Source organism: Mustela putorius, unplaced genomic scaffold (assembly GCF_011764305.1).
Source record: "Mustela putorius furo isolate JIRA1106 unplaced genomic scaffold, ASM1176430v1.1 tig00000095_pilon_pilon_pilon, whole genome shotgun sequence".
Classification (NCBI taxonomy): Eukaryota; Metazoa; Chordata; class Mammalia; order Carnivora; family Mustelidae; genus Mustela; species Mustela putorius.
In genome coordinates, this window is record NW_025421280.1 from 22,248,907 (window position 1) to 22,261,058 (window position 12,152).

A 12,152-nucleotide genomic window follows, 5' to 3' on the forward strand; every position below is an offset into this window, starting at 1 on the left:
TACATAAACAAGTATAAATATTTTTTAAGATTAAAAATAATTTTACTTATTTATCTAAGAGAGCATATGCACGAGCTGGGGGAGGGGTAGAAGGCAAAGGAGAGAATCCCCAAGCAGACTCCTCCCCCATCATGCAGCTTGACATGAGGCTCAGTCCCATGACTGGAGACCATGACCTGAGCCGAAATTAAGAGCTGAACATTCAACTGACTGAGCTACTCAGTTATCCCAAGAAAGAAATCTTTCTTTTTTTTTTTAAGATTTATTTATTTATTTGAGAGACAGCATGTGCACCAGCAGGAGGAGAGGAGAGGGAAAGGGAAAGAAGCACTCTCCCTACTGACCATAAAGCCCAATGCGGGCTCACAACCCTGAGATCATGACCTGAGCCGAAATCAAGAGTCAGATGCTTAACTGACCAACTGAGCCACTCGGGCCCCCAGACTCTAAATAAATCTTTAAAAAAAAAAGGAAGAGGAAGAAGTTACACTACCAGGTATTTATCCAAAGGGCACACACACAGATTCAAAGGGGCACATGTGGGGCACCTGGGTGGCTCAGTGGGTTAAAGCCTCTGCCTTTGGCTCAGGTCATGATCCCAGGGTCCTGGGATCGAGCCCCGCATCGGGCTCTCTGCTCAGTGGGGAGCCTGCTTCCTCCTCTCTCTCTGCCTGCCCCTCTGCCTACTTGTGCTCTGTCTGTCAAATAAATAAATAAATAAAATCTTTTTTTAAAGGGGGGAGGCACGTGCATCCCAACGCTTATAGCAGCAATGTCCGCAACAGCCAAAATACGGAAAGAGCCCTGAAGTCCATCAATAGGTGAATGGATAAAGATGTACTTGCCCATCAAAAAGAATGAAATCTTGTCATTTGCAGCAACATGGATGGAACTAGAGTATTATGTTAAGTGAAATAAGTCAGAAAGACGAATATCATGATTTCACTCTTATGTGGAATTTAAGAAACAAAACAGATGAACATAGGGGAAGGGAAGGAAAAATACAGTAAGATAAAATCAGAGGAGACAAACCATAAGAGACTCTTAACTATAGGAAACAAACAGTGTTGCTAGAGGAGAAGTGGATGGAAGGACGGGGTAACTGGCTGAGGGGCACTAAGGAGGGCCCCTGAGGTAATGAGCACGGGGTGTTCTATGCACCTGATGAGTCACTCAACTCTACCTCCGAAACTAGTAATATGCTGTATGTTAATTTATTTTAAATAAACAACAAAAACAAAATTTAAAATTTAAAAATTTAAAAAATATATGGCCAGTATGATCTCAGGTCTAAGATGTCTGTGTGTGTGATAGGGACACCTCCTCACAAACAGAAAATGGTAGAAGACTTCACTCTGAATGGTAGGAACAAGAGATTTTTCTTTCTCCCTTTTCTACAACACACATTTATATCTCATTATTATAATTGAGGGGGGAAAAACCCTTTTTATATAAAGATTTATTAAGCCGCTTTACATCCAGGGAAATTGAAGCTCCAGAGACCAAGTCACGCTTTCTGATCTGATTTCCCACCCCACACAATGCTGATGGCAAGACTGTCTGGAACAAAGAGTCACACATTTTCATCTGTTTTTCTATAGGCTGATCAGCTACTAAATGGTCTGCTTTCTACAGATAAATGTGCTCAGATAAAATCCTGTTTTCCCAATAAAATCTCTTTACTCCCCATAAGCCTGTTAAATATTTCTCTGCCAGATACAGCAAATACCCAGCTTGCTGCATTGATTCAAGGCACCTCTTGTCAAAACTAATCCACGTAAAACATTCCAGTGATCACTGGAACAAGGGCAACCACTACAGGGTTTGGACATTCAGAAGATCAAATGTGAAGGTGGCCAAGGACTGCACTCCCCAGAGTGCCACTCTTCTTTTTCTAAAAGGCAAACTAGCAACTAGCTTGCTGGGGCATTACAAAGATGACACGGAAAACTTCTGCAAACAACAACGAGCTCTGTGGACCTGAGCCAGGATTTTTAAGAGTATGACCACCTCTGACCTCAGAAGGCCACCCTGAGAACAAGCCATGACCTAAAGAAAAGGGGGCTGGAAGAAAATGAAGGGAGCACAAGGAAGGTGCAGGTAAGGAGCAGGTCTGCCCAGATCTAAGGGAAAATGGCACAGAGCCACCTCTCAGTGGGACGAGTGGCATAGTGTTTGTGACCATATCTAATCTAGATGCCTGGGGCTTGTGGATCAGAGAGGAGAAAGTTGGAAAGGACCCACCAGAGACTGTGAGTGCTTTGACCAGTGAGTACAGTGAAGTGTTGCTGTGCAAGTTACCAAGCCAGGCCTTAAGAGACAGGGAGTTTCCACTTCCTGTTTCTTGGAATACCCAATCCTGGAACCCACCTAACTGTGCCGTGAGGAAATTCAAGCAGCCCAGGGGACGGTCTAAATGGAGAGGAACCAAGGACCCTGACGAACAGCCCCAGCTAAGCTCCCTGTCCAGAGGCAGCACCAACTTGTCAGCCAGGAATAAGCCATTTTAGAAGTGGACGCTCCGGGCACCTGGGTGGCTCAGTGGGTTGGACTCTCTGTCTTCGGCTCAGGTCATGATCCCAGGGTCCTGGGATCAAGCCCCTCGTCGGGCTCTCTGCTCAGCAGGGAGCCTGCTTCCCTCTCTCTCTCTGCCTGCCTCTCTGTCTACTTGTGATCTCTGTCTGTCAAATAAATAAATAAAATCTTAAAAAAAAAAAAGAAGTGGACCCTCCAGACCCAGATGAGCCACTCTCATTAGTGCCATGTGAAGCAGATATGAGGTTTCCCGATGAGCTCTGACCCCCTGAATTCCTAGCCACAAAACTGTGAGCAAACAAACTGGGAGTTCTAAACCTCAAACTTTTGGTGGTTTAAACACAGCAAGAGATCACCAGAACACTGTGTCTGCACATGTCTAAAGGCAAAAGAGACATAAAAACTACCATCACAAAGTACCAATCTTGGGATATTTTTAGTTCGGTTTCAAGCCATACCTCGAGGGAAGAATGCTTGCCGTAGGACAACTGTGGCCAAGAGCCAAATGTGGCCTACCACTTGTTTCTGTACAACCTATGATCTAAAAATGGTTTTTGCATTTTCAAATGATTGAGAGAAAATAAAATGAAAAGATTATCTTTTGACATGTGAAAATTATATGAAATTCAAATTTCAGTTCTAGCGTCCACAGGTAAAGTTCTATTGGAACACGCTCACGCCCATTCATGTACACATTATCTATGGCTACTGTTGTGCTACAATGGCAGGGCTGAGGAGTTTCAACAGAAACCACGCTGCCAGCAAAGCCTAAACTATTTACTATCTGGCCCTCTAAGAAAAAGAATTGACCTCTGCTCTAGAAGATGTTCCTAACTTGAGAAGTGCAGCCTACCTATCTTGTGGCCACCGTGCAAACTCACTCAGGATCCAGGGGAAATTCCAAGGACCCACAACCCCAGACAAAGGGATGGTGCTTCCTGACACAAAGGCTTCCTATTTCACCTGATTTCCATCTTGGGCCAACCAAGACACTCTTTTGTCACGTGGGTCTCAGATCCCCTTGTTCTCTGGATTGCTTCCCCAAAGGAGATGGGGCAAGGCTGAAGGCTGGATGCTAATACTCGTCCTTAAGTGATCAAACACATTAGTAAACATACAACACCAATGAGAGCAAAACTCCTATACTTACTTATACCATATTTTATAAAAATAGGTTCAAATCATTTCAAAGTTCTGTATTTCTTGGGTTTAATACCGTGGTTAATGAAAGAAGACCTTTTCCTGCACTTAAGCCTTTCCATCAAATCCTAACACAATGACCATGAAATTTTCCAAACCACAGATGTAAAGGCTTTTTAATGGTAACACCTTCAAAAATAGGAGAAAGAATAAAAGTTTAGGAAGCTATTCAGAGGTATCTGGAGACCCTCTGGTGAGAATCAGTGGTTGTCCCTCTCTTATGATAATTGCACAGGTTCTGGAAGAACTGAGCTCAGAATGTGGAACTTAGAATGGAAAGCTAAAAAAAACCCCAAAAAACATAAACAAACAAAAAACAACTAAAGCCAAAATGCAGATGAGACTTCTTCCTCATTTACTTAAGCTTTACATCCATCTCACCTTGATGAGTTCTCCATTGGAGGCAACTGAATCCGCTGGAATGGTCACTCGAAACGAGCGCCCAACGACAGCCGTACCATCAGGAATGCCCACCACTGTGGGAACAGCCTCGTGAAGATCTGAGAGCACTGAATGCATGGACGCCTCGAGCTGGTTCTCCCAGTCCCTGCCAGCCTCCGAAGGCCAATGGGACTGAGCCACAGTCACAGACAGCAGAAGGAGAAAGGTCCTCCCCCAGAGGGGGAGCGGCAGCGAAAGGCCTGCAGACATCCTCATCCTGGCTTGGGTCTGCTCAAGCCAACAGTCTTACTAAGAAAGGAGGCAAGTGACCTGGTCCCAGAGCTGGGTCCTCACCCTCTGCACACCTGCTCCATCCCAGGGCCTGAAAAAGAAGAGAGCAGACTCAGACTTTAGCAAACCCCATAATTTCCAAGTTGTACACAGGCAGTTACTACCCCCAAGTGTTGACAAAACATCTACCCTGAGTTAGATCAAGTCTCACCCTACGCTGTCCAGGACAGAGGAACCAGCTACATGTGGCCACTGAGCACTGGAAATGTAGCTGGCCCATTAAGGGTAAAATATACATTGAATTTTGAAAAGTTAGCAAAAAAAAAAGGAATGTAAGATATCTCCTTAATACTTTTAAAATACCAATTACATACTGAAATGATATTCTTTTGGATATAAGATATATTATGAAATAAAATATTAAGTAAATAATACACATTAACAAATGATAAATAAAGAAATGCTTAAGAAAATACAGGACCAAAATTAATACCTCCTTCTTATTTTTATTTTTTCACATGCCTACCAGAAAATACTAATGTGTGGCTCACATTATATTGCTATTGGGCAGTGCTGCTCTAGACCTAATTCCCAGTATACAGCAAACACAGCAGTCATGAAGACACGATGAGACGAATCTAGAATGTGGGACCTTCTACAAGATAACTGGCCTGGTATACCCAAATGCTGACACCCCTAAACACAGGGGGACTGTTCCAGATTTAGAAACGGCCACCAGATGTACTGTGTGCATCTTGACTGGATCTGGATTTACTTAAAGCAAAAAACTTAAAAACTTTAAAACACAGAAGCCCAGCTCCGAAAGAAATAATTGGGCCTCTGGGCAGGAGATTGGATTTATTATTAATTTTTTCAGGTGAGATGATAGTAGTGTGGTTGTGTAAGAGATTGTCCCTAATTTTGAAGGATTTAGGGATGAAGGAGCAAAATTCTCTGCATTTGGGGCGCCTGGGTGGATCAGTGGGTTAAGCCTCTGCCTTTGGTTCGGGTCATGATCCCAGGGTCCTGGGATCGAGCCCCGCATTGGGCTCTCTGCTCAACAGCGAGCCTGCCTCCTCCTCTCTCTCTGCCTGCCTCTCTGCCTACTTGTAATCTCTGTCTGTCAAATAAATAAATAAACTTAAAAAAAAAAAAAAAAAAAAGATTCTCTTTTTCCTTCTCCCTCTGCCTCTTCCCCCACTAAAAACAATGCTTTTGAAGAGACTAAAAAACCAAGCATTTGCACAGAGAAATTCAGCAACTGTGTATTCCTCACATCCCAAGCACTAATCACAGGACTTGTTTATTAAACCCGTATTTACAAACTCAGTGCCAGTGAACAAAACTTATTTGGCCTCACTTGCTTCCCATCCCCAAAAGAGAGATTAGAACCCTGCACCTTGTCCCTCAGTCTCCTTACTTGCTTCAGCAGGCAGCTCAGAACACTTGCCCTAAGGCTGACAAGTCATACTGATGCACTGTGGGACTTGATGGGTGTCCCCAAGGTGACCAGAGCAATTTCCCATTCTAGAAAAGAAAGCCCTGCCCTAAGCCAACCTGCCAAGGGGCCACATGATATTTTTTGACTGGGGTATGCAAAGTAAATGATACTGCTAAAAAAAACAAAAACCAAAAAACAAGGTCACCGAAGTGGGCAATGTACTATAAAGTCAATGCAAATCCAAGCCAATTCCAACAGGCCTGGGGTTGGGGTTTTTCTGGCTATTGATTTTCCCATTTCTGTTCCTACTTTGTTTTTGAACTAAAATTCATGAGACAGCCAAAGCCCAAGTAAAATAATTTTGAAGTCCGGGAGTCCTAGCTTACCAAAGACTTATCATGAAGGTATTTAAAGCAGCATTACAGCGGAAGGGCAGAAGTGGATTGTGGAAGCAGACAGAGAGCCCGAAATCAGCTTGCAAAGGAGCAATTCATAGGCACCAGGACCAAGGGCCATTTATGCAGGAAATCAAGTACAATTAGGGTCCTCCCTCGCTTCTCCATTATAAATAAGTCCTGGGTGGATTAGCTATACAAATGTAAAAAGCTGAACTTATAAAAAAAAATTTTTTTTAGACTTTTATTTATTTGTTAGAGAGAAAGAGAATGAACACAAGCGGAGGGGGAAAGGCAGAGGGACTGAGCAGGGAGCCGATACGAAACTTGATCTCAGGATCCGAGATGATGACCTGCCATAAGCAGCTGCTTAATTGATTAAGCCACACAGGTGCTGCTGACTTATAAGTATTTTTCTATGAAAATAACTATTTTTTAAAAGATTTTATTTATTTATTTGACAGAGATCACAGGTAGGCAGAGAGGCAGGCAGAGAGAGAGGAAGGAAAGCAGGCTCCCTGCTCAGAAGAGAACCCAATGTGGGGCTTGATCCCAGGACTCTGGGATCATGACCTGAGCCAAAGGCAGAGGCTTTAACCCACTGAGCCACCCAGGCGCCCCTGAAAATAACTTTATAAACAGCAGTTATATCTAGCCCTAGTTTTTTTGTTTGTTTGTTTTACATATTTATTTGACAGAGAGAGAGTGTGTGTAAGCAGGGGGAGTGGCAGAGGCAGAGGGAGAAGCAGGCGCTGGACTGGATCCTGGGATCCTGACCTGAGCTGAGGGCACTTAACTGACTGAGCCACCCAGGAGTCCCAAAATCTTAGAATACAGTAGAATGTCAGGATAAGAAAGGATTTCATTTAACAAGACATCAAAAAATAAAGCATAAAAGAAAAAAAACAACTGGACTTCCATATCTAAGAAGATGAGGTAGACCTATTTTTCTCCTAGTTTCCCACTAAACAGGACAAAAAATTCCAGAAATTATATATAAACACGAGACTCTAAAAAGTCAAGGGAAGAAGGCAGACCAGTGAGAGACCTCAAGACTCAAGGAAAGACAAAGTGGTGAGTTCTTTTTGCCTCAAACATCCCAGATTTGGAGCTGAAGATGCTGGCAACCCAGAAATGCCAACAGATGACACGAGAGAGAGTCCCAACAAAAGTCTGCTCTCTTTAGCCAGAGGAGCAGGAAGAGGGTAGCCTAGCAAGACAGAAAACATTTAGACAATAACAGCTCTATTCTAGCCAAACACCACAGAAAAAACTATGGCCCCACTCCCACCCAAGCCAGCAAAGGCCAAATGGAGAGCCTCAGACTTCCACCCTCATGAGGCTATAACAAGGCTCCCTAATCCCCACTGGGGTGGTATCAGAGAAGGCTAAGTAGGACTTTCACCCCTACTGTCCAGTAACAACGTACCACCTGGCCTACTCCTCTAGTTCCTTGGTGTCAGTGGAAACCAAACCTAGACTCTATGCCCATCCAAGCAGTAACGAGGCGTTTCTCCCACTACCTGTGGGGCTGGTGTCAGAGAAAAACTAGTGTCAGAACGCTCACTACCGCTCATTGATAAAGAGGACTAGGGAACGAGAATTCCCACCCCTACCCAGCAGCAGTTAACAAGGACTTCACCAGGCTTAAGGTGTCAAAAAAAGGCTGAGTGGGGCAAACAAACAAACAAAAAAATCAGACTCTTAAATAGGACTGGTAGTTGCCAAAGGGGAAGTTGGGGGGGGGGTGACATAGATAAAGGTGATTCAGAGGTACAAACATGGGGCCCCGGGGGGCTCAGCCCATTAAGCCTCCAACTCTTGACTTCAGCTCAGGTCATGATCTCAGGGACCTGAGATCAAGCCCCGAAATGGAGTTCCACTCTCAGGAGGAAGTCTGCTTCTCTCCTTCTCCCTCTGCCCCTGCCCCCCAACTTGCACTGCTCTTTCTCTTTCAAATAAGTAAGTAAATCCACGGGGGCACCTGGGTGGCTCAGTGGGTTAAGCCCCTGCCTTCGGCTCAGGTCATGATCTCAGGGTCCTGGGATCGAGTCCGGCATCAGGCTCTCTGCTCAGCAGGGAGCCTGCTTCCTCCTCTCTCTCTCTCTCTGCCTGCCTCTCTGCCTACTTGTGATCTCTCTCTGTCAAATAAATAAATAAAGTCTTTAAAAAAAAGTAAGTAAATCTTTAAGAAAAAAAAGAGGTACAAACTTCCAGTTATAAAACAATCATGGAGATACAAAGTACAGCATAGGGAATAGTTAATAATACTGTAATAGTGTTTGGTGACAGATGGTGACTACGCTTATCATGGTGAGCACAGAGGAATGTATAGAGCTGTTGAATCACTATGTTGTCTGCCTGAAACTAAGAGAATACTGTATGTTAATTATACTTCAATTAAAAACAAAGGCTGAGTAAGGAACCTGGACTTCTACCTCCACTTTCCAATAATCAGGCAGTACCTCCCTCATTTGTCTCCTGCCAGAGTATTAGAAAAAGCCAGGAAAAATAATCAGTTTCAGAACAGAGACAAAACTGTTCAGGTTTCAATCAAATACCACTCATCAGGGGCACCTAGGTGGCTCAGTTGGTAAGGCGTCCGACTCTCGGTTTCAGAGCAGGTCATGATCTCAGGGTTGTGGGACTGAGCCCCACATCAGGCTCTGTGCTGGGCATGGAGCCTGCTTGGCATTCTCTCTACCTCTCCCTCCGCAGCCCCCTCTCCCCCACCCTTTCTTTCCCTCTCCAAAAACAAAACAAAACAAAACAAAACAAAAAAAACACACTCATACCATAAACCAGGAAGATCTCGAACTGAATTAAAAGGCAATCAATAGATGACAATACCAAGATGACGAGGATAGGTGGAAAGTAAAAGAAGAGAAAAAGAGGGGCGCCTGGGTGGCTCAGTTGTTAAGAGTCTGCCCTCAGCTCAGGTCATGATCCCAGGGTCCTGGGATTGAGCCCTGCATCGGGCTACCTGCTCGGCCGAAGCCTGCTTCTCCCTCTCCCCCTGCTCATGCTGCCTGTGTTCCTACTCTCACTGTCTCTCTCTGTCAAATAAATAAAATCTTAAAAAAAAAAAAGGAAAAGAAAAAGATATAACATGCACACATTAATTTAGCGAAAGCAAGAAAGGCTCTATCAATATCAGATAGAATAGACTTTAGAGCAAAGACAATTACCAGAGACAGAGGGAAATGATATAATGATAAAAGGCTCAAGCTACCAAGAATAACAACCCTAAACGTACACACACCAAACAACAAAGTTATATGAAAACTGACAGAACTGAAAGGAAAAATAAACAAATCCACAATTTTAGTTGGAAACTTCAACACCACACTCTCAACAACTGAGAACAACTAGAAAGAAAATTAGCAAGGTTACAAAAGAATTCAAAAATACCGTCGATCAACATGATCTAATCAACATTAACAGCAGAACATACATTCTTTTCAAATGTCCATGGAACATAAATACAGATAAATCATATCTAGAGCCATAAATCAAACGCTAAAAAACTTAAAAGAAATAAAGTAACACTGAATGTGTTCTCTAACCACAATGGAATCAAATTAGAAATCCGTAACAGAAGGATAATAGGAGGGGCACCTGGGTAGCTCGGTCGTTAAGCCTCTGTTGTCGGCTCAGGTCATGATCCCAGGGTCCTGGGATTGAGCCCTGCATTGGGCCTCCTGCTCAGCGGGGAGTCTGCTTCTCCCTGTCCCCTTCCTCCCTGCTCATACTCTCTCTCTCAAATAAATAAAATCTTAAAAAATTTTAAAAAATTAAATTTATATGGAAAGGCAAAGAAACTACAATAGCCAAAAAAACAATTTTGTAAAAGAAAAAGAGGGATTATTCTACCTAATATCAAAATTTAGCAAGCTACAATAATCAAGACTGTATTAGTGGAGAGACAAACATATAAATCAATGGAACAGCACTGGGAATCCAGAATATTTTTTTTTTTTAAACATTTTTTTTTTCTTAAGATTTTATTTATTGGGCGCCTGGGTGGTTCAGTGGGTTAAGCCACTGCCTTCCGCTCAGGTCATGATCTCAGGGTCCTGGGATCGAGTCCCACATCGGGCTCTCTGCTCAGCAGGGAGCCTGCTTCCCTCTCTCTCTCTCTCTGCCTGCCTCTCTCTCCGTCTACTTGTGATCTCTCTCTGTCAAATAAATAAATAAAATCTTAAAAAAAAAAAAAAGATTTTATTTATTTACTTGAGAGAGAGACAGTGAGAGAGAGCACATTAGCGAGGAGAAGGTCAGAGAGAGAAGCAGACTCCCCATGGAGCTGGGAGCCTAATGTGGGACTCGATCCCGGGACTCCAGGATCATGACCTGAGCTGAAGGCAGTCGTCCAACCAACTGAGCCACCCAGGCGCCCCCAGAATATTTTTTAAGATTTATTTATTTATTTGAGAGAGAGTGTTTTTTTTTTTTAATTTTTTTTTTAAAGATTTTATTTATTTATTCAACAGAGAGAGATCACAAGTAGGCAGAGAGGAAGGCAGAGAGAGAGGAGGAAGCAGGCTCCCCGCTGAGCAGAGAGCCCGATGCGGGACTCGATCCCAGGACCCTGAGATCATGACCTGAGCCAAAGGCAGCGGCTTAACTCACTGAGCCACCCAGGCGCCCGAGAGAGAGTGTTTTAAGCAGACTCTGTGCTGAACACTGAGGGGCTCGATTCCATGACCCTGAGATCCCAACCCAAGCCAAAACCAACAGTTGGACACTTAACCCACTGAGCCACCCAAACACCTCTAGAATCCAGAAACAGATTTAAACAAAAATACCCAACTTATATTTGAAAAAAATACAAAAGCAATTCAATGGGGGAAAATAGCTTCTTCAACCAATAGTGCAACCCAGATGTCCTTCAGTGGATGAATGGTTAAACAAACTGTAGTACATCCATACCATGGACTACTAATGAGCAATAAAAGAAATAAACTATTGATATACTAGACCAAGTGAACAAATCTCAAGGGAATTGTGATGAGTGTAAAATGCTAATCCTAGAAGTTTACATACTATATTTTTATACATACCTTACATATACGTTATTACATATATTATATTTTTATAATATTCTTGAAGTAACAAAATTATAGAAATAGAGAATAGATTAGTGATTACCAGGGACTAACGAGGCAGCTGGGGTATCAAAGAAGTTGGTATAGCTCTAAAAGGGGCACAGGAAAAGGTGGGTTCACAATGGTCTCCAAATTCATAACTGCTTTATCTCCTAAAATAGGATATTACAAAAATACAAAAGAAGAGGAGTGACTGGGTGGCTCAGTCAGTTAAGCATCTGAATTGGTTTTAGCTCCAGTCGTGATCTCAGGGTCATGGGATCAAGTCCTGCGTCTGGCTCCCCACTCAGTGCCATGCACTCTCTCTAAAAAATAAATAAATCTGAAACAACAACAACAACAGAACATTAAGGCATGACAAAGCGGAGTAGCAGATACTAAGGTTATATATAATGTTAGTCTATGTTCTCTGCTAGAGACCTAAACACCGTGAAGGTAAAGGGCTGTCATCTCAAACTAATAAAAATCCTAAAACAGGAAGTCCTGCTCCGTGTCTTCTTCACCACCTTCTGAGGACTGGAAAGCCCTGTCCTCATTCATGTGTCTAGCAAATTCTGAATGGCATCCAGATCTCAGCCCCTGGAGCTACTGCCCTGCCCCAACCCTACCCCACTGATCAACTCCATTTCTGTCTACCCCTACCCTCCTGGGCCCCATTTCACTCAAGTTCACATACTCCTAGTTTCTAGTTTCTAGGACTGCACTTGCTCCCTAAAGGCTCAGATAAAAAAACACATGAAGCTGCTCCACAAAGATAAGAAAAGTGATTTGAGATTTATCTACCTTGGAAAGTCAATGAAG

The 12,152-nt window shown here is 43.2% G+C and overlaps 1 protein-coding gene across 5 annotated transcripts in view; it reads right to left on the bottom strand.

Annotated features, from left to right (window-relative positions):
* The window catches only part of DAG1 (dystroglycan 1), a 69,788-nt gene that overhangs the window by 15,946 nt on the left and 41,690 nt on the right, over window positions 1–12,152 (bottom strand). For all 5 annotated transcript variants that reach the window (XM_045079875.1, XM_045079871.1, XM_045079883.1 and 2 more), the window contains exon 2: window positions 4,117–4,498. In XM_045079875.1, the coding sequence (XP_044935810.1) occupies window positions 4,117–4,392 (276 nt within the window). In that variant the 5' untranslated portion in view covers window positions 4,393–4,498. The remainder of the gene's footprint in view (window positions 1–4,116; window positions 4,499–12,152) is intronic.